We start from the raw sequence: 22,111 nt of genomic DNA, 5'->3' as shown, positions 1-22,111 counted from the left end.
CCCCTAGACACCTCCCTCTTTTTCACTGTTTCAAATCCACTCATTCAAGATTCTGAGATGCAAACCAAATCTAGATTATTGAAGCAGAATGTGGATATACTAAAAGAGTGTTTGAGGCTGGGCACTGATGGCTCACACTTGTAAACCCAGCTTCTCAGGAGGCTGGGATTGAAGATCAAGGTTCAAAGCCAACCTGGGCAAGGAAGTTCATGAGACTCTTACTTCCAATTAACCAGCAAAAAAGCCACAAGTGGATCTTTGGCTCAAGTAATAGAGCACCAGCCTTGAGCGAAAAAGCTAAGAGATGGCACATGGGCCCTGAGTTCGAGCCCCAGAACTGACATAAAAGAAAAAAAAAGAATATTGGGTAATATATAAAATCTGCAAGTGAAATTGAGGACTGGGCTCAGTGGATGGTAATCAGAAATAATGCTCAGAATCATCTCACAGACCTGCTCTGAGATAGACACTATTACATCCCAGGCTATAGTGGCAGGAGGGCACCAAATGCACTGCATCCTGAACACCACTGTGAGAAACAAGAGGCAATGCCATTGATACCAATGCTCATCACTAGCAAAAAATAAAAGTTATATGGCCATTGCATCCTTGAAACCTCATCCTTGATTCAAAATCTAGAGCAGATTTTTTTAATCAGCCTAGCCAGGCCAGACACCAATGGCTCATGCCTATAATCTTAGCTACTCAGGAGGCTGAGATCTGAGGATCATAGTTCAAAGCCAGCCTGGACAGGAAAGTGAATGAGATTATTATCTCTGATAAACTACAAAAAAGAAAAAACAAGAAGTAGAGTGCTGTGGCTCAAAAGGTAGAGTGCTAGCCTTGAGCAAAAGAAGCTCAAGGACGGGCCCAGGTCCTGAGTTCAAGCTCCAGGACCAACACCAAAAGAAAAAAAAGAAAGAAAAAGACTTCTGGCTAACCAGAAGTCTTTGTCCAGCCCTTGTTACAAGAAAGGTTTGTTGAGGGGGGAGGGAGGAGGTCCTTTAAGCTTCTACAGTGAGATGCAGGATCTGTTTCATAAAAGATGATTCTCAAACATAAAAATAAATGCTATGTATCCACTATATTACATTTCAAGCTCCATCCTGTCTCTCTCCACATCACTCAGAAACCAAAGCAACAGAAATCTCTCTGCTGCCTCTCTAATGGTTCTAATGCTTTTGCTGTCCTGCTACCTGAAGAGCTCTTCCTGTTTCTGCTATGGTCCATGAACTCCCATTGCCCTTCAGGACTTAGCTCAAACATTACTTCTCATTTTAGACCATTTGAAGTTCTATAAACATACCAATCCTATAAAAAGGAGTATTCATATAGATAAGAGGGCATGTTCACCAGCATAAAACCTAAGTATCTGTCCAGTATCCTGAATCCAGCAGGAGGCCACATAAAATACCCCAGAATCAGGAGCAATGAAGGAACTCTTATAATTACTGGCTTTTTCCTCTCCCCTCTGCCACAGATGTGATGAATCAGGAGAGATCCTGCCATGTACCTTATGGGCACAGAAAACAGAGAATCAAATAGCTTCACTTGGCAAGTACTCAGAATGGGTCTCTTCTTGTTTCAGTTCAGGAGTCAATGCCCACTAGGCTTCCACCTATTACTGCACAAAATGGGAATTATTCTGTGCACCAGAACAGCCACATGAGATACCATGAAGCTGTACGGAAGGTGTTGCTGAAGACATGTAAGTTCTCTGGAGTGGGGACCAGGGTAGGCACAGAAAAAGAAGTGCCTGAGTTCCTAGAGAATGTCTGGGGGCGGGGGAGGAGGAAGAAAGAAGGGAGGGAGGCACCTGGCAGAGACTGACAAGAGGCAGAAGTAGACTTGAACGGAGGGTGAGAATGACAAAATAGAAACTGACAACATTAACAAACAAGGCCGGGAATGCAGCTTAGTGGTAGAGTGCTTGTCTAGCATGCATGAAGCTCCTCAGTACCACATACACAGAAAAGGCCATAAGTGGCGCTGTGGCTCAAGTGGTAGAGTGCTAGCCTTAAGAAAAGGAAGCCCAGGAATAGTAGCCAGGCCCTGAGTTCAAGCCCCAGGACTGGCAAAAATTAAAAAAATTAAAAAAAATTAACAGACAAAATAGAAATTGGATTGGTTTGGAAACCCAAACAAGGTCTGGGATTGAGTCTCCTCAACATCTCACTTTATTAAGTCACTTACCCTTTATTAATCTGCTTCTGCAATTGAATTGAAAGAGAGAGATGGATGAAAAACTTGGTCTGCTGTTTTACCAGTCTTCCAGAATGGTGAGGATAACAGCAAAAGCAAAGCCCTTTGTATATCATCACCCACTGCCCCATGAGGAGTGGTAGAGTAGGGCAAGCTTGGGAATTTAACTGAACTGAACTTGAAATCCACACAAGTTATATGACCTTGGGCAAGTTCCTTCAGCCACTTAACATCCCTGAAGCATCTGAAAATAAGAATACTCTTTAGTGTTGTTGTGAAAAACCAAACAGGATAAAGTCCCAAGGCATGTAGTATGATCTCCAGGGAAATCTCTATGAAGATTTATTTTTTTTTTTCCTTGGTCGGTCCTGGGGCTTGAACTCTGGGCCTGGGCGCTGTACCTCAGCTCTTCAGCTCAAGGCAAGTGCTCTACCACTTGAGCTACAGCGCCACTTCCGGTTTTCTGGTGGTTTATTGGAGACAGGAGTCTCACGGTCTCTCCTGCCTGGGCTGGCTTTGAACCGCGATCCTCAGATCTCAGCCTCCTGAGTAGCTAGGATTACAGGCGTGAGCCACCAGCGCCCAGCTTCTATGAAGAATTTTTATTGGAATCTCTGTAGAGAACTCCAAGACCCAAAAGATCACAATCTTTATGCCATTTATGTCACTTGAAACTTAGGCTACCCAGGTGCTGATGGCTCACAGCCGTCATCCTAGCTAATCAGGAGGCTGAGATCTTAGAATCAAGGTACGAGGGCAACCCAGGCAAGGAAAGTTCATGAGACTCAGGCTGGGAAGGTGACTCAGTGGTAGAGTGCCTCACATGCATGAAGCCCTGGGTTCGATTCCTCAGCACCACATAAGCAGAAAAAGCCAGAAGTGATGCTGTGGCTCCAGTGGTAAGGTGCTAGCCTTGAGCTGAAGAGCTGAGGGACAGCGACCAGACCCAGAGTTCAGGCCCCACGACTGACACACACACACAAAAAAAAAAAGTTCATGAGACTCTTATCTCTGGGTGACCAGCAAAAAGTTGGAAGTAGAGATGTGGTTCAAGTAGTGGAGCACCAGTCTTGAACAAAAATACTCAGGGACAGCAAGTAGGCCCGGAGTTCAAGCCTCAGGAAAGAAAGAGGGAAAGAGAAAGAAAGAGAGAAAGAGAGAGAGAGAGAGAGGGAGGGAGGGAGGGAAGGAGGGAGGGAGGAAGGAAGGAAGGAAGGAAGGAAGGAAGGAAGGAAGGAAGGAAGGAAGGAAGGAAGGAAGGAAGGAAGGAAGGAAGAAAGGAAAGAAGGAAGGAAGGAAGGAAAGCGGGCAAGCATGTGCCATTTTTATCACTTGAAATGACAGGTTTACAAAATTGAACAGATCACTGATTACCTGAGGCTGCAAAATGGGGACTCTGGCCAGTGGGGATAAGACCGCTAGCAATATATAATTTCTTGGTCAAAGCAGTTGACTACAGTTTTGAAACATGTTACTACTGAGAGTAGGCAGTATATGGTTTCTCCTGGTGTTATTTCTTATAGCTGTGTGTGAATCTGTCTTGAAATAGTAAACACTAAAATCTGAGCCAGGCACAATGCCTATAATGGCTCATGCCTATAATCCTGGCTACTCAGGAAGCTGAGATCTGAGGATCACAGTTCACAGTCTGAGGAGGAAAGTCCCTGAGACTCTTAACTCCAATTAACAATCAGGAAACCAGAAGTGGCACTGTGGCAGAATGGTAGAATGTGGTAGATTGCTAGGGACAGTAACTACCAGCACCTAGGCCCTGAGTTCAAGCCCCATGGAAAAAAAAAAATCCTTTTATAAATCAAAAGACATAGACAAGAAGAGGGCATATAAGATTTATTCCCAGCCAGATACCACTGGCTCACACCTGTAATCCAAGCTATTCAAGAGGCTGAGATCTGAGGATTATGGTTCAAAGCCAGCTTGGGCAACAACGTCTATGAGACTCTCCAATTAGCCACCAAAAAGCCAGAAGTGGAGTTGTGGCTCAAGTGGTAGAGCACTAGCCTTGATCATAAAAACTAAGGGACAGTGCCCAGGCCTTGAGTTCAAGCCCCAGGATTAGCACACATAAAGTTATTTACAATAGCAAAACATTTTTAAAAGGTTATTAATTACTAGGAAAACAATTAAGAAAATGTAATAATTTTAAGGCATACTTTTTTTTTTGCCAGTCCTGGGGCTTGAACTTAGGGCTTGGGCACTGTTCCTGAGCTTTTGCTCAAGGCTAGCACTCTACCACTTGAGACACAGAGCCACTTCTAGCCTTTTCTGTATATATGGTACTGGGGAATCGAATCCAGGACTTTATGCATGCTAGGCAAGCACTCTACCACTAAGCCACATTCCCAGCCTAGGCTTGGGCGCTGTCCCTCAGCTCTTCAGCTCAAAGCGAGCGCTCTACCACTTAAGCCACAGCACTACTTCCAGTTTTCTGGTGGTTTATTGGAGATAAGAGTCTCACGGACTTTCCTGCCCAGGAAGGCTTTGAACCGTGATCCTCAGATCTCAGCCTCCTGAGTAGCTAGGATTACAGGCATGAGCTACTGGCATCTGGCTATGATGATGTTTTTTAAATTAGTAAGTAATGATATATTTTATATTCAAGGTAACTGATGATTGGCCTGACCTCCTTTCATGTCTAGATACTAGAAGTATATAAGATAGGTATAGAGTATGTTTGTTGATACAAAGATTATCCAAAAGAGAAACTAGAGCACTGTTCAGTTAGGGAAAAGACTACTTCAGCAGTCAGAAATAGCTAATAGGAGGCTCTATTAATCTTTAAGATAGGACTTAGGAAAGGCAATCAGTTGATAATAAATACTACTTTGTCCTTCCCTTGTACATTTGGAATCAGCTGAGAAGAAAATTCCAAATAAGTCCTTTTAAAATTTTAAACTCTTTCCATTTGGGCCACCCCCCAATACTTTTTGCTTTATATGGGGAGAGGGTATTGAGTTGCTCACCAGGTCAGGGGCTTGTTTTTTGTTTTGTTTTTTGTCAGTTGTGGGGCCTGAACTCGGCCTGGGCGCTGTCTCTCAGCTCTTCAGCTCAAGGCTAGCACTCTATCACTTGAGCCACAGCACCACTTCCAGCTTTTTCTGCTAATGTGGTGCTGAGGATCGACCCTAGGGCATCATGCATGCAAGGCAAGCGCTCTACCACTGAGCCACTTTCTCAGTCCCTAAGAATATTTTAAAAATAATTATTATAAAAGCTTTAGAGTAAACCAGAATGTTAGGCTATGGGGCCTAAACTTTGGACCTGGGTGCTGTCCCTTAGCTTTTCAGCTCAAAGCTAGCATTCTACCACTTGAGCCACAGCACCACTTCCAGCTTTTTCTGCTTATGTGGTGCTGAGGAATGGAACCCAGGGCCTCATGCATGCAAGGCAAGCACTCTACCACTGAGCCACCTTCCCAGCCCCTAGGCCATAAAAGTTTTAAAAGTATCACTTTTTTTTTTTTTGGTAGTACAGAGGTTAAAATCAGGGTTCTGTTCTTGCTAGGCATATGCTCTTTCCATTTGGGCCACCCCCCAATACTTTTTGCTTTATATGGGGAGAGGGTATTGAGTTGCTCACTAGGTCAGCTTGGACAGCAATCCTCCTATTTATGATTCCCTCATAGCTGGACTGACAGGCCCACGTTACCATGTCCAGCTCTAAAAATGTCAAATTTTATATAGTAGTAATTAATCTAAATATATTTATCCAAAGAAATACATTTGTGCTGTTAGAAATGGAACGCAGGGCCTCACACATACTAGGCAAATGCTCTTCCACTGAACTACATCCCCAGTGCCCACTCTCAAAAAAAAAAATATTTTGGTGATACTGGGTTTGAACCTCAGAGCTTGAGATTGCTAGCCCTCTACTATTGAGTCATGCCTCCAGCCTTTTTTGTACATTTTGCATTTGAAATAGGGACTACTTCCTGCTCAGGCCCATGCTTGGATTCTGACCCTCCTATTTTAGGCTTCCCAGAGCTAAAATAACAGGTGTGTGCCATTATGCTCAGCTATGGACTGAGAAAGGGCTCCGTCAAACTTTTCTGTCAGACTGACCTTGAACTGAAAGCCCCCTGCTCTCAGTCTTCCAAGTAGGCATGAGCCCACTTCCCCCAAATATATACATATATATATATATATATACATATATATATATATACATATATACATATATGTATATATATATATATATATGTATGTATGTATGTATATAGGGTGCTGTCCCTGAGATTGTTTTTCTCAAGGCTAGTGTTCTATTACTTGAGCCACAGATCCACTTCCAGCTTTTTGGCAGTTAATTAGAGATAAGAGTTTCAGACTTTGGCTGGGAAGGTGGCTCAGTGGTAGAGCGCTTGCCTTGCATGCATGAGGCCCTGGGTTCGATTCCTCAGCTCCACATAAGCAAAAAGAAAAAAACCGGAAGTGTCGCTGTGGCTCAAGTGGTAGAGAACTAGCCTTGAGTTGAAGAGCTGAGGGACAGCACCCAGGCCATGACTGGACCCAAAAACAAAAAACAAAAAGAGTTTCAGACTTTCCTGCCCAGACTGACTTGGAATATCAATCCTCAGATCTCAGCCTCCTGAGTAGCTAGAATTATAGACGTGAGCCTCTAATGGCCTGATGATAAGCCTGATAATAATAATAAAAAAATTGTGCTGGTCCTGAGGCTTGAACTCAGGGCCTGGGCATTGTCTCTGAGGTTTTCTGCTCAAGGCTAGCACTCTAACTCTTCAATTTCTGACTTTTTTTGGTAGTCAATTGGAGATAGGAGTCTCATGAACTTCCTAATTTTTAAAAGCACTTCTACATCTAGAATAATAGGCATTTGATATGTTTGTATCTCCAAGTAAGGTAGAGATAATTAAGTTTCAGAGATTTGCCTGGAGTGCTTTATTTTAGAAAGGAAAGAAATGAAGATCAAGCCCAGAAAAAAAAAATCATTATCTCAGTGGACCCTATCTTTCCAAGCAAATTTGATCACTTGATTTTTAACTGTCAGAGCACTTGGGGGAAGCTCCCTTGGATATGGGCTTAGGAGCAGCAGGAAGAACCAACACTAATTCACCAGACCAAGAAGGGTATGAATGCTGGAATCCGGAAGTGAAGCAAGGTGTGGTGACATGCCCAGAACCTCTCAGCACCTGGCCAGGCCCAGCTGCTGGCCTATACTTTTGTAATGGTAAATTTGAGGAGTCCAAATACCTGCTTTTCTCCCAACCTATTCAGTCCCCAATCAGGTCTTCAGAGTCCCTCTGACTGATGCTCAGAACTTCAGCTTCTGGCGATCCAATGACCCAGGAATGAGTCCAGAAGAAGCTATGCCTTGGATCTGGAATCCACGCCATTGCCTCATTAAGAGTCCAATGACCAGGTTAGGCTGAGAGGGGTCAGGGTGGGTCACCAAGAGAAATATTCTTCTCTTTACTGCAACCCTTCAGACCAGTTTCAGCATCACTCACAATGGGGAATTAGAGAGGTTTGGGTAAGATTTCCTTCAATGGAGTTAAAAACGTGTCACTGCTCTTCACCTCTCAGCAGGCCCAACACCAATGTCCATAGCATTCCTGTAGGAGCCGAGGATGTTTCTGCTCTCTTCATCTCCGTCTCTCCACTCTTTCCAACCACCACCCTACTGGCAGTAGTCCTACTTCATCAGTATTACCTCCCCCACTCTATCCTGAGACAATCTTGGGGTGCCCCCAAATCATACACCCTCCTGCCTGGCCTGGCTGAACCTGAGATGCATTTTCTCCATTTCAGATTTATGGAGCACTCTATTCTAAGCGACAGAACCTTCAGTCTCTATTGAGGATGTGGTCGCAGAAGGACAAGATGAAGTGTGGAAGGAATAGTGACTGACTAGTGGGGAGAGGGTTCAACAAAGCAGAGTAAAAGATGGGACCAGACACCACTTTGTGCACTGTTGGTAGGGAACAGGGAAATGCTCCCATGGCTCTGATTCCTATGAAAGGCGTGTAGGACTTGGCATAAGAGGTCTGGAGGGGCCAAGGTGCTGGAAAGAAAACAGTATAAGTCAGAGCTATACATCTGGGAAAACACAATGGCCTCTGCCATGCTGAAGAGCTTAGTGTAGTCAAGCTTCTCCCAAGGCATTGTAGCTTCATCCTGGCAGGTAGAAAGCCACCCAAAGCTCTAGGACCATAGATGAAAGAGGCCCATAGAGCCTTGGGGCAAGAAACCACTGATGTGGCTTTGTCATATCTGACCCAACCCAGGGCCCAGAACAGCTGCAGAGAACAGGGAGTTTTACAAAGCGTCTTGATTTTATTGATATTTAAATATATTAAATATTTCACTGAAATACATGGTACACCACCTTCCCCCACTCCCACAGTGGTTACATTATAAAACCAAAGCCCATGGCCTCTCAGCCCCTGACTCCCCTACCAACGGTGAGGAAAAAGAGCGATGGTAATCCAGAGGAAGGGCATAGCTGGCACTGTGGCACAGGGAGCCGGGGTGTGGGGAGGCCCCTCCCGCCTGGCAAGAAGCAGAGACAAGTCCCCCAAGGCCAAGGGTTTCCCACCCTGGCTTACTTACCCCCTCATCCCTACTCCATGGCACCAACCATTCCCTCCTCTTCTGGGATATGGCTGGGGGGGAGGGGAGTCAGTTTTCTGTCTAAACCAAATAGTTTTTCCACCCCCTTCTCTGATTTGGCAAATGAGTTGCCTGGTGGCCCATTTGTTGATTCATGAAAATCTCCAAAGCAGGCAGTACCAAGCCAGAAATCAGGCCTCTTGCAGGGAGCTGGTATCAGAAGAAGCATAAGGATAGGCAAGAAAACTTCCTGTCCCTTCCACTCCTCCCTTCCCCCAACCTCTTTCTCCTCTGCCTTCCTAGTCAACTTCAAGCAAAATTCAGGCTACTGCCTCTGGCTTAAATAGGTACAGGAAAAGAAACCAAGGCACCAGTTACTTCAGGCCAGAGTCAAGGAGGATGCAGGGAAAGGGGTAAAAGGAAGGCAAGGGCAGGAAGGGAATCTAGAGTCCAACTTCCTAACCTGTCTACCAGCATTTGCATGTTTCACAGGGATTGGGAGCTGGGGCTAGTCTAGCTGGGCTAGACTGAGACTGAAGTTGAAGGTTTCCCTGCCCCCATCCCCTAGTACCAGTATCTGGGTCCTCAGAGGGAGCCCATGCTACTACCCCAGTCACAATGCCTACAACATTCCAGGACACAAGCTGGCAAACCCAGAAATTTTCTGGGCTTTTGGCCACCAAAACCCCAGACAGTTCCAGTGCATAGAGCACTGGAGCTCAAGCAAATGCTTGCTTGGGTCCCTGCCCCAGGCGGGGAGACAGTCATACTGCACACATGGCCCCCAAAACGGCACTTAGGGATTTGGCACAAAAAAAAAAAGGAACTCCTCTCCCCAGGCCCATCCTTTTTCTATCACACACCCCCATTCTCCTCTGTACTACCCGGGCATCTCTCTCCATCTCTTGCAACATGAAACCCTGCCTTAATCCCAGAAGACAGAGGCCCCTAGGAGAGGGGCAGCCCAGGTGGACAGCTGAGGAGCAGGAGCACAAGGACACACACAGACCTGGAAAACAGATATGCACACAAACAGCAACATGCACACACAGTTACACAAACACACAGGTCCTCCCCAGTGCCAGTCTTGGGGTGGGACCAGGTTTGGGATCAGGGTCATCTTCCTTAAAGTGCCCTGACCCTTTTCTATTTGGCAACAGAAGGGGTAGAGATGCTCCATGCCCCGCCCGCCCCGCTTTGCCCACAGACAGCCGGAGGAGCCATCGAGGGAGCTAATACTGGCCCCTCCCTGGCCTCCTGCACTCTTTGGCACCTGTAAGTGAACGTCCAGCTCCTGATCTTCTGACATCCACACACACACAGGCTTTCTCTCTGGCTGGGCATTTTCACAGTACCAGTGAGACCCAGACACCTCTTTCCCTGGAGCATGTAGGAATCGAGGCTTAACTCTGAGCTGTCAGAGGTCCCTTTGTTCCCCTTTGGGGACAGATCATAGGACTAGGATTTGGCAAATGGAAATATTCCCCTGAAATGTGAACAGAGCTGGGTCCCTTCCTTTGCCCTGCAGCTAGGAAAACAAACAAACAAAACTAGCTGAGGCTAGTGGTACCCAAAAACTGGTTTTGGGTATAGCAAAGGCAAGCATGGCATAGGCACTCCTCATGCCTGCCCCAGCCTCTGTACAAAATATTCCCAGGGAAAAAACAAAAACAAAAACAAGAAGAAAGGAAGGAAGGACCAAGCCCTGAGCCCATTGCCCACAGACAGGGAAACAGTTAGGCATGGCAAGTTGCCCTTTAAATTCCTCAGGCAGGAAGGTAGGGCTACCTCCACTTCTGCTGCTGTCCCCTCGACTGCTCCCAAACACTGGAAGAACGTGGAGAGGGAACAGGCCTGTCCCAAGTAAAAGAAGAAAGTTGCTTGGATAATTGCTTCTTGGATTATCCAGTCGGAGGCATTGGTCCATCGTCCAGGCACAGCCTGCTGGAGTGTTCCCTTTTTGTCATTAGCAAGATCTGGAGGCTCAGTGCCACTTGCCACAGCTCGCCCATGCAAGCAGAGTTCACTCAATGCCCACCTTGATCCCTTCAGGTGAATGTGTAGCTGGGCCCTGCTAACTGCTAGGGCCCCCATTGAGGAAGTAGGTGGTCATCTCTCCCTTGCCCTTTACCTTGACCACCCCTCGACACTCCAGTTGGTAGCCCTTGGCAGCTAGAACCTGGTACAGGTCCGTGGTCACCTGGGGGAATGGGAGAGGAACCTGCTTAGCCCAAAATCTATCCTGCTACATTTGCAGAAGAACATGGGCTCTCTAGACAGGCTAGCTCCCCTCCCCCCACCCCACCAGCCACAGAAGACTGCCACCCTGCCTCTGTCCCATAGAAAGACCTGGAAGCTGTCTGTATCCATGCCCCTCTCCCAGCCTTGGCTCACATCCCCCTCACCTGTATTCGATCAGGAACCCCTGTGCTGTCCATACGACTAGAGACATTCACTGTGTTCCCCCAGATGTCATACTGTGGTTTCCGAGCCCCAATGACGCCTGCTACAACTGGGCCCATGTTCAGTCCTGAGGCGGGGAGAACAGCAAGGCATCAGGGCTAGTGGGTGCACCAGGGCCAGCCCATGGGAGTTATCCCACCTGCTGGCACCTTGAGGAGCCAGAGGAAAAAAATAGAAAAGGAGCTGAGGGCCAGTGGCTCACACCCATAATCCTAGTTCGAAGCTAGCCCAAGTAAGAAAGTCTGTGAGAGTATTCTCTCTTAAGTAACCAGCAAAAAGCTGGAAGTAGAGGTGTAGCTCAAGTGATAGAGCATCAGCCTTAAGCAAAAAAGCTAAGGGACAGCACCAAGGCCCTGAGTTCAAGTCCAAGTATCAACATACACACACACACACACACACACACACACACACACAAAGAGGAAGATTTCTCCTTGGGAGTCTAGAAAACCATGTTGTAACAGAAGCTACTCTGTGCAAGCTACCAGAAGAAGCATTTTACGCTGTTGCTTCTGCAACACCTCTCAAAGCTAAGCAGTACTATCCATATTTTATAGACAAGGTACTAGGGTGATACAGTAAATAGTAGCTGAGAATGTGGCTTAGTGGTAGAGTGCTTGCCTAGCATGCATGAAGCCCTGGGTTCCATTCCTCAGTACCACATACACAGAAAAAGCTCAGGGACAGTGCCCAGGCCCCGAGTTCAAGGCCCAGGACTGGCAAAAAACAAACAAAAAAAACTACGGTAGCTAGAGCAGCCATTGTAACAAACTAGTCTGACTCCAGAACCATCTATTAACTAACCACTGCCTGCCGCCAGTTCATCTGAGAGGAAACACTTCTAGCAGACTGGCTACAGATAAAGACTCAAGCACTGGAGTTTAGATAAACTTGGTGTCACTCCCCTGCTCAGCCACTTACTAGACATTTGACCTTGAGTGAGTAATCTCTGACAGTCTCCTTATCTTTAAAAAGGGGGATAATAATGTGAGGATTAAAATGTGCTAAAAATATAAGGACAGAGCACAGCACACTGTAGACTCACAGTAAACAGTCTCCGTGTGTGTGTGTGTGTGTGTGTGTGTGTGTGTGTGTGTGTGTGTGTGTGTGTGTGTATCTGTGTCTGTGTCTGTATCTGTACTTGGGACTAGAACTCAGGAGCTGGCCATTGTTCCTTAGCTTTTTCACTCAAGGCTGGCAATTTATCAATTGAACCACACCTCCACTTCTGGTTTTTTGAAGGATAATTAGAGATAAGATTCTGACAGAAGCCTAGGCTGGGGACTGTGATCCTCCCATCTCAGCCTGAATAGCTAGGATTACAGATGAGAGCCACTGGTGCCAAGTCTAGTCTCTGTTCTTGCTATGATAGGTGATATCAAAGGTGGGAAGGAAGCTGGGCGCTAGAGATTCACTACAATCCTAGCTACTCATGAGGCTGAGATCTGAGGATCTTGGTTCTAAACCACCCCAGGCAAGAAAGGCCATCAAACTCTTATCTCCAATCAACCACCAGAGAAACAGAAGTGGTGTTGTGGCTCAAAGTGGTAGAGTACTAGACTTGAGCCAAAAAGCTCAGGGACAGCACCTAGGCCCTGAGTTCAATCCCCACAACCAGAAGAAGAAGAAGAAAAAAAAAAGGTGGGAAGGAGAAGAAGCTCCACCCCTGTGACCCCATCCCAGCCTGTACCCTCAGCTTCACCCAGAAACGAGTCCTGGGGGAAATCTGTCAAAGGACCAGGTCCTCTCACCAATCTTCATCTGGAAATTATTGAAGGAGTGTTCATTGATGTGCTTCATCTGCTCCATGAGCCGCATGGCGTAGTCGGCCAGGGCGGTGATGTGGGAGCGGCCCACCTGATCATAGGTGCTGGCATTCAGCCCAGATGCAGCCATGTATGTGCTACCAATGGTCTTGATCTTCTCCAGCTGCCGGAACCGCTCCTCACTGATGATCTGGACAAACACAAGGGATCTGGCTATCAAAGCAAAGAAACCAAACACAGCCTTCCCCACAGTTCATCCATGCCCTGCTTTGGCTGGCTTCCACTCTTCCCTGTCTCAATAGAGCCCCTCATTTAGTAGATGGTTCCATTCCAACGGCCACTTTCAGGGCTGGTCTGAGGAGTCAAGAAACCAAACAATCCAAGACCCTAGGACAAGAATTACGCATACAACCTTTTCTGAAAGGCTAAGTGGGATGGCCCCTCACAGAATATAGGATAGCAGAGAGAAGGTTAAGCAGTAACTCCTTTTGGGGAACTGAGTACCATAGTAAGGAAGGGCCTTCCTCTGAACAGTGAAGGGGGGGGGGGCGGGGGGGGGGCGGGAGGGAGGGCGGTTCTTGCTGGTCATGGGGCTCTGTCCCTGTGCTTTTTTAAGGCCAATGCTCTAACACTTTGAGCCACAGTGCCAACTGGAGATAAGAGTCTCACGATTTTTCTGCCTGGGCTGGCTTTGAACCATGATCCTCAGATCTCAACCTCCTGAGTAGCCAGGATTAGAGGCGTGAGCCACCAGTGCCCAGTGAAGGTCTGTTCTTTCTTTCTTTTTTTTTTTTTTTTTTGGTCATGGGGCTTGAACTCTGGGCCTGAGTGCTGTCCCTCAGCTCTACAGCTCCAGGCTAACGCTCTACCACTTGAGCTACAGTGCCACTTCCGAAGGTCTGTTCTTGACCCAAGTATTCAGGATCCTTTCTCACATTTTTCTTGCATTTTCTCAAGGGACCATTTTATATAACTTGTCCTCACAGGTCTCAGCCCATACACTATTGCTTTCCTCTTTTTATTTATTTTGTGCTGGTTTTAAGGCTCGAACTCAGAGCCCAGGCACTGTCCCTGAGCTATGTTGCTCAAGGCTGGTGCTCTTGAGCATCTCTTCAGCCACAGCTCTACTTCCAGCTTTTCAGGTAGTTAATTAGAGATTAAGAGTCTCACAGACTTGGTTGCCCAGGCTGGCTTCCAACCTCAATTTTAAGATCTCAGCCTCCTGTGTAGCTAGGATTACAGGTGTGAGCCACCAGCACCCAGCTTGCTTTTCTCTGTTATAATACTAATTATTATAATAAAATTATAACATAATAATATAATACATAATAAAAACACTAAGTATAATACTAAATATTACTAGTTAATATTGCTACCTATCTTGTCCCACACAGTTCTTTATGTTCTCCTTTGTTCTCCAATAAAGATAAGCCTACACACCCCACTGGAGCTGCCTTTCATACTTCCCTTAGCTGCCTTTCATACTTCCTGGGTTCCTGTTCCTACCTCTCCTTACCCCCACCTGTGACACCTGGGACCCTCATCAAATCTCCTGTTATCCCAGTAGCACACACCCCTTTCAACCAGGGTCTTCAACCCTGGTCCTCAGCCAGCGCCAGCCAATAGATAAGTACCTCATCAAAGTCAGCGATGATCTCATTGAGCAGCCGCAGGCACTCGACACCCTCATTGTTTGCCTCCAACTCCACATAGAACTCAGAGAAATTGGCAATGGAGGCAAACATAACAGCCACGCATTCACACGACTGATAGTAGAGCTCATCATTCCGGCGTTCCCGGGCCAGGAAGTGAGCAGCCACATCCTTGGGCAGAATGTTATGCAGAAGCCGCCGGTTGTAAGCCTGGAGCTCCTCCATCTCTTCCTTCTCCCCTGTTGCCTGTGGATACCACACCATTGCCCAGCAGTCACCAAGGAGGAACACAGTGGTCAAAATGGGCACCAGAGAGAATCACATGCAGAAAGAAAAGCTTAGGACAGATGAGGCCTAAAGAATGGGCAAGGAAGTGGTGCTGAGGCTCAGCTCAAGTGGTAGAGCACTGGCCTTGATCACAAAGACACTCAGGGACAGCACCTAGGCCCTGAGTTCAAACCCCACAACCAACCAAAAAAAAAAAAAAAAAAAAAAGAATACATGCAATTCTGTAGCCTGTAATTCTAGCTACTCAGGAGGCTGAGATCTGAATTTGAAGTGAAAGTCCTTGAGACTCTTTGTCTCCAATTAACCACCAAAAAGCCAGAAGTGGAGGTCTTATTCAAGTGGTAGAGCACCAGCCTTGAGCAAAACACTAAAGTATAGAGTGCCCTGGCCCTGAGTTCAAGCCCCAGTACCAGCACACACACACACACACACACACACACACACACACACACACAAATGTAGGGAACAGATAAAGAATGGGGTAGGAGACGGAAAATAGGTACAAAGAGGCATGGAGCCAGGACAGACTTTAGACTTAGGGGCCTGAGCCTTGGCCAGATAGCAAGAGATGTATCTGCAACTTGACCTAGGCTCTGCCCCCATACTCCTCCTCCTCCCCCACCCAAGTCACCTGCAGTTTCCAGAGGAAGTCCAGGCGAGCTGTTGACTCCACCTGCTGGGCATGCAGATACAGTGCCAGCACAAACACCAGCAGAATCACGGGGGTCATGTATTTGAGGGCCACTCTCCCTGAAGCTGGGCTGAAGATAAGCAGAGAGGTATGCTTGGTATCTGAAGGAGGCATCGGCCAGACTTACCCTTTGCCTCCCTGGAACCTACGCTTACCATTCCAGCTCATTAAAGGTCTCATTGGAAGAAGCCCTGGCAGGAAGATACAAAAGACAAAGTCACTGGGAAGGTCACGGAGGTCAATTTTTATTTTTGGTCAATTGTAGGGCTTGAACTCTGGGCCTGGGCACTGTCCCTCAGCTGGTCCCTTCAAGGCTAGTGCTCTACCACTTAAGCCATAGAACCACTTCCGGCTTTTTCTGTGTATGTAGTACTGAGGAATGGAACCCAGGGCCTCATGCATGCAAGGCAAGCATTCTAACATTCTACCACTGAGCCACCTTCCCAGCCCCCATCTCCGGTTTTTGAGGACTTTTCTGCCCAGATTGGCTTTGAACCTCGATTCTCAGATCTTAGCCTCCTGAATAGCTAGGATTACAGGTGTGAACAATTGGTGCCCAGCTCCAAAGGCTCTTTCTACAACCAACTGTGGCCACATATCACAAAAGATAGGAGTTTGCAGAGGAAAAGCAAGTGTGGTGTCCAAAAATAAACCTCAAAACAGAGGAGTCGGGCGGGGCACTGGAGGCTCACGCCTGTAATCCTAGCTTTTCAGGAGGCTGAGATCTGAGGATCACGGTTCAAAGTGAACCCTCAGCAGGAAAGTCCATAAGACTCTTGCCTCCAATTAACTACCAGAAAATCAGATGTGGCACAGTGACTCAACGTGGTAGAGTGCTAACCTTGAGCAAAATAGCTCAGGGACAGCACCCAGGCCCTAGTTCAAGCCCTAAATCTGACCAAAACAAAACAAAGCAAAACAAAAAAAAATAGGAGTGAGAGGTTTGGTTTCTAGCCAGTATGGCTCTGCCACCAAGCAGGTGGTTATGACAGTGAGTAGTAGGAAAGTACCATGAAAATGAGAGGGAATTTTTTTTTTTTTAATCTAGCCTAATGACAGGAATTTCCCTTGATTGGGGTTTCCTTGGACGAAATGCTTAGGGTCCCAGGCGCTCCCTCATCTCTTCCCTTTCTCCCACGGGTAAGTGGTAGTATTCTAAAAGCACAAAGGACTGGGCTCCAGTGCTTCTCAGTGACCCTTCAGCATCAAGGAGACTCTTTGGGTAACTTACAAAGCTTAGAATCAACTTACAAGCCATGGACACCAAGCAGGAGGTCATAGTTGTCAAAGATGGTAGCTGCCGGACCCAGCAGAAGCAGCACCAAATAGATGAGTCCCAAGACAATAGTCATGGCCAACTTGCCAATGCTGCTGATGTGCAGGAAGACAGAGCTGGCCAAGAGGCTAAGCAGCATGTTCCCGACGAAGTACTGGAGGGGGGTGGGTGGGAGAATGGTGGCAGAGGCAGTGTTGGGTGACAGAAGAGGCCAGGGCACCCGGGACAGGGAGGGCCCTGTACTCTTCTTCCTGATACATCTTCCCCTCCACAGCCCTCAAACTCCAGCTCCCTTCACCCTCCATTCCCAGCCTATACTACCCCAGAATCCCTGATGGCTCCTGGAGTTGGGAGGACTCTCATGAGTTTCAGGATCCCCAGTGCCCATCACCAGGCCTGGCATAGAGGGGGGACCCCCCTGTCTGAACTACTTGGACACCTCAGGGAAGCTGCAGGTGGGTGCGGTGCCCTCACACAGGGGAGCATCCAGGCCCAGAGAGTAATTGAGCTGTTGTAGGTGGCAGGTGGTGATGTCAGCGGGGGTTAAATTCAACATCTGGGCTGCACAGGTCCGTATGGGAGTGTGGTTACAGGTGAACTGCAAAAATTAGGTGTATATTAGGAGAACCAAAGAGAAGAAAGGCCACATTCCAGGGAATGAGTTCTCAAGGATGACAAGAAGTGGAGGAAATCAAAGAGGGAGGACTAGAGATATACCCTCTTCTTCCCCCTCTTGCTCCTCCTTCCCCCCCCCACCCCCTCCCTCATCCTCCTCTTCCTCCTCCTCTGGGCTGGTAGGCACCTTGAGGGCAGGAAACATGTCATTCCCCTCTGCATTCCCAGTCCCCAGAAGAGGGACTGGCAGAGAGTAGAGGTGGCACAATTCTCAACAGGACCCTTACCATGTTGGCAATGGCAGAGATGAACACAAGCAGGACTGAGAAGATGCCAACTGCTGTGCTGTGTGCCCGGGAGCGAACAATGCTCCGGGATAGACGCTGTAGGACCTTGGGGAACAGCTGGAGTAGCAAAAGACCAAGAAGCAGATGCCATGTTAACTAAGGGGGAAGAGTAAACATGACGCATGGCCTCCTCTGTCTTACTATATGGAGCTCTGGGGCAGTCCCCTTACATACAGAACCACAGGAGTACACAGCACAGATCAGTACAGTGACCAGCAGCAGCAGGAAGATGCTGATGTAGATCCCAAGCATCAGGGTGGAGCTGGAACAGAAGGGAAGGGTTACTCAGGAAGATGTGGGCGTACCTGTCCCCCCCTTGAAACAGGCACCAAGGAATAGGGATCTTGTGTGGGTATTTAGGAAGGTTCTAGAAAGTGGTAAGGAGAGACAGGACTCTCACTGTGGGAAGATGAGGAGCTGGATGAAGCAGATGAAACAGAAGACCAACAGGGCACAGGCAACATAGGCTCCAAAGCGAGGATCCACCTTCCGTGAGTACTAGTAGGAAGAGATGGAGCTGGATGAGAGGCCCTGCTCTGCAAAGAACAAGCCCAGGGCACTACTAGGGCCCTCAGAGAAGAAAGAGTTGGCCCATTTAGTGTGAATGTCCATGCCACTCTGTGGTCTCCCTGCCCCCACATCTCACTCCCAATGATTACTCCTGATCCCTCTCTTATGCTCAGCCCCCAGACCTCATCCTTTTTCCCTGTATCCCCCAAACCTTCTTTTCAAGATCCTCTCTCTGGAAGGTGAGCAGGAACCGGCGCACATGGTCCTTCCGCAGCTGATCGATGCTGCGGGCATCAATGGCACGGCCCAGGAACTCATCAACCTCATCCTCAGGGTTCAGGGCATCTTGAGCACCTCGGCTGAGAGCAGGGAACTTGCTTTACCAGGTGCGTGAGCAGTAAGGGTCACATGATAACGGGAGGGCTCCAGAGGCAGCCAAGGGCGGGGAGGGGGCTGTGAAGCCTGCGTGGCTGCTGCTCACACAGCCCATCAAAGGCCCGGGAGAGAGGGGACTCTCATTTTCCACAGCCCCAAGGCCCGGGAGAGAGGGGACTCTCATTTTCCACAGCCCCATCCCAGAGTCTTTTCCCTCCTCCCTCTCTTCCTCAGTGTTCTGACTTACTTGTCTTTGCTGGAATCATCAATGCCCTGGAGAAAGGGACAGAATGTGTAAGTTAGGTAAGAGGCCAGCCACTGTTGCTTTGCTGTCTCTTCCCACGTCCCAACTAGGCTGAGGTTTCCCCCAAAGAGACTTGGAGCCAGGCACTGGTGGCTCACACCTGTACTCCTAGCTATTCAGGAGACTGAGATCTCAGGATCACAGTTTGAAGCCAGCCCAGTCAGGAAAGTACATGAGACTCTTATCGCCAATTAATCACAGAAAAAGCCAGACGTGGAGGTGCTCAAGCACTGGCCTTGAGTAAAAGGAGCTCAGAGTACCCAGGCCCAGAGGTCAAGCCCCAGGACTGGAAAAAAAAAAAAAAAAAGACCTGGGGGTAGGGCCCTTGGAATGAAGCCATGCTTCCCACTCCCTGTATCAGAAAGCATATATGGAAAAGGCAATCACAGAAAGGAAAGGCATCATGGAATAACTGAGTGCTAAGGGAAACAAGAAAGTAAGGTCTCTTACCATCTGGCGGAACGCCTTGGAGTCCTTGGTCCGGGAGAAGGCCCGATCAGGAACCCAGCGTGGCATCAGTCCTTCCATGGAATTGGCCCGTGTCCTCTGTAGCTTGGCCAGCATGGCCTTTTCCTCTTTCTGTGTGGGCAGAGATGGATAAAGCCTCAAAGAAGGACTTTAAGAAGGCTTTTGCTAGCCTGGTGCTGCTGGCTCATGCCTGTAATCCTAACTACTCAGGAGGCTGAGATCTGAGGATTGCAGTTCAAAGCCAGCCCAGGCAGGAAAGTCTGGAAGACATTTATCTCCAATTAACCAACAGACAACCGGAAGTGGTGCTGTGGCTCAGAGTGGCAGAACACTAGCCTTGTGCAAAATAGCTCAGGGACAGTGTCCAAGCCCTGAGTTCAAGCCCTATCACCACCAACAACAACAAAATAAGGATTCTGCGGCTCCCATTTGTCCGTGTCCTTGTCTGCCCCTCCCCAACCCCAGCTCTGCCTTGATTCTGACCCGTTTCTGGCTGGCACCCAGGATGAGGAAGGTCTCAATGCGTTGCTCCTTGAGATATGCGTTGCGCTCACCACCACGGCCCGGCTCCACCTCATAGTCTCCATTCAGATACTGCAGCGTGGCCCGAGTGATGTGGATGCGGCTATATGGGGCCGGGAGGTGAGATATGGGTTCTCCAATCTCATGCCCATTCCCATCCTCCTAGACCTCTCCACTCACCCAGCCCGGCCCCCTGCCTCCATGTGGTTGGCCAGGGTTACATCGTTGGACCACACATCGAACTGCCACTTCCGCAGACCAAGGACACCGCAGTGCACACGTCCACTATGGATGCCCACACGCATGTTGACATTCACGCCTGTCACCTCACGCACTAATCTGGGAAGATAAAACTCCTGATCAACCCCTGGGACAGTCTTCCCCTCTCCCAAGCCCAGAACCCAGGCATCCCAATGGGCAAGGAGAGACCCAGATGCAGCAGACAGAAGCACAGCCTTGGCTGGACTTGGGCAGATCACACAGGACCCAAGAACAAAGATTGGAGAATTTGTGTTTATCAGGGCCTGGCCAAATCTTGTGAGATTGAGCTGGGAGTGGAGGAATCAGTTCTCAGCTCTGGCCTGTTTAGCTATGATTCTCAGCATCCCCAACCCACACCCCTTTTCCCAGTCTCCTCTATCCTCCAGCCAGCTGAAGGATTCTCAGGAGTTTAAGTGAAGAAAAACTCACTCCCTTCCCAAGTGATAAAATAGATCTCAAGGATAAAGCACCAAGACTAAGCAAAATGCTTGAGGACACATCAAAGAATAGAAGCAGTCTGGGACACCCATAGTTCCAGAAAGCCTAGGAAGGGGGCACTGCTTACGAGATGGCCTCGATCATGTCCACCCCCATCTCCACACAGCAGTGGGCATGGTCTGCCCGAGCCTCTGGCAGCCCTGACACACAGTAGTAACAGTCACCTAAGATCTTGATCCTCAGACAATGGTTTTCCTGAAAGGGGAGAGGTGAAGGGAAAGAAAGGTCTTTACTCTCTCATGTACCATCCTCACTGCAGCCTCTAATCTACCCCCCATGTCCCCCCCACCCCGCAGCCACCACCAGCAAAGCTGTGTTCTCACCACAGTCCAAACTGCCCCCAAGCCCCAGCACCCTCACCGCTGCCAGCTTGTCAAACCGGGCAAAGAGCTCATTCAAGGTCATGACCAGTTCCTGCGCAGTGCACTGGGAGGCCAGGCTGGTGAAGCCCTCAATGTCTGCAAATAGGATGCTATGGACAACAGCAAAAGACAAGATAGTCCATATAAGCCCTTGAAGAGTCTCTTAAACACCCCGCCGCCGCCACCTCCCTGACATCTCTACCTGACATTGTCGTGCTTCTGGATGTAGATCTTGTGGAACATCATGTCTTCTTTTTTTGTGTTGATATCTTCTTTCATCTCCATGGCAACATGCTGGGGCAACACTGACAGTAGCAGCCGCTCCTAGACCAGTGGTTCCAACAGGACACTGCTATCTTCTTTGTTTCACATTTTGATCCTCCCCCAGCCATTTTGCATTGCCAGGGCCCTCCTGTACCTTTCTGGTGATCTGAGCTTTCAAATTCCCTTCTGGACCATAGTTTGACTCTACCCATCTGAGCCCTCAGCAGACATCCATCCCACCCTTCCCAGCTCCTATTCAATTCTCTAAATGTACTCTTGTCTGCTCTTTCCCACCCTTGGACAGGATAGGCCCCCAGGATCAAAGGTATCTGTGATGCAGTCTAAGGGGACCATTCAGATTGGGCTCTACAGATTCCCGTAAAGCTGAGGATCCAATCTTCTAATAACTTGGGAGTGAGATGGGGGCGGGGGGAATCAGGGGGCACACCCCCCAGTCAGAGGAAGCAGCCCACACCTGCTGCCGATTCTCATGCTGCAGGTGCAGTCGAGCCTGGATGTAACCGCGAGTCTCCTGAAAGGCTTGGCGTTGAGACACTTCAGCAGGGTAGTGTGTGCAGATGCCAATGACGTTGGTGCAGAAGAAGAGCACCACGTTAGCACCAAGCTGCAGGAGGGTGGCAGAGGCAGATGGTGACCACCTTTCAA

At 48.3% G+C, this 22,111-nt stretch overlaps 2 protein-coding genes across 10 annotated transcripts in view; one reads left to right on the top strand and one right to left on the bottom strand.

The window, feature by feature from the left end:
- Tex49 (testis expressed 49) overlaps positions 1-8,159 on the top strand; it is a 30,347-nt gene extending 22,188 nt beyond the window's left edge. Inside the window, exons 3-5 of the mRNA XM_042677565.1 lie at positions 1,594-1,708; positions 7,452-7,596; positions 7,986-8,159. Coding sequence (XP_042533499.1) covers positions 1,594-1,708; positions 7,452-7,596; positions 7,986-8,034 — 309 coding nt within the window. The 3' untranslated portion in view covers positions 8,035-8,159. The remainder of the gene's footprint in view (positions 1-1,593; positions 1,709-7,451; positions 7,597-7,985) is intronic.
- Adcy6 (adenylate cyclase 6) overlaps positions 1-22,111 on the bottom strand; it is a 37,645-nt gene that overhangs the window by 1,887 nt on the left and 13,647 nt on the right. For 7 of the 9 annotated variants that reach the window (XM_042677564.1, XM_042677562.1, XM_042677563.1 and 4 more), the window contains exons 3-22: positions 21,921-22,070; positions 21,384-21,505; positions 21,180-21,291; positions 20,887-21,014; positions 20,241-20,399; positions 20,022-20,163; positions 19,521-19,649; positions 19,014-19,039; positions 18,603-18,750; positions 18,282-18,379; positions 18,056-18,143; positions 17,822-17,938; positions 17,359-17,517; positions 16,895-17,073; positions 15,799-15,834; positions 15,584-15,713; positions 14,647-14,910; positions 12,998-13,202; positions 11,192-11,316; positions 8,891-10,986 (exon numbers count right to left, since the gene is read on the bottom strand). In XM_042677564.1, the coding sequence (XP_042533498.1) occupies positions 10,861-10,986; positions 11,192-11,316; positions 12,998-13,202; positions 14,647-14,910; positions 15,584-15,713; positions 15,799-15,834; positions 16,895-17,073; positions 17,359-17,517; positions 17,822-17,938; positions 18,056-18,143; positions 18,282-18,379; positions 18,603-18,750; positions 19,014-19,039; positions 19,521-19,649; positions 20,022-20,163; positions 20,241-20,399; positions 20,887-21,014; positions 21,180-21,291; positions 21,384-21,505; positions 21,921-22,070 (2,643 nt within the window). In that variant the 3' untranslated portion in view covers positions 8,891-10,860. Of the gene's footprint in view, positions 1-8,890; positions 10,987-11,191; positions 11,317-12,997; positions 13,203-14,646; positions 14,911-15,583; positions 15,714-15,798; positions 15,835-16,894; positions 17,074-17,358; positions 17,518-17,821; positions 17,939-18,055; positions 18,144-18,281; positions 18,380-18,602; positions 18,751-19,013; positions 19,040-19,520; positions 19,650-20,021; positions 20,164-20,240; positions 20,400-20,886; positions 21,015-21,179; positions 21,292-21,383; positions 21,506-21,920; positions 22,071-22,111 lie in introns of those variants that run through there. The other 2 variants (XR_006147140.1, XR_006147141.1) reach the window with 1 other exon arrangement.

This window comes from Dipodomys spectabilis, unplaced genomic scaffold (genome assembly GCF_019054845.1).
Source record: "Dipodomys spectabilis isolate Male_0828 unplaced genomic scaffold, ASM1905484v1 ptg000039l, whole genome shotgun sequence".
Taxonomy (NCBI): Eukaryota; Metazoa; Chordata; class Mammalia; order Rodentia; family Heteromyidae; genus Dipodomys; species Dipodomys spectabilis.
This window is presented reverse-complemented; position numbering and strand designations above follow the sequence as displayed.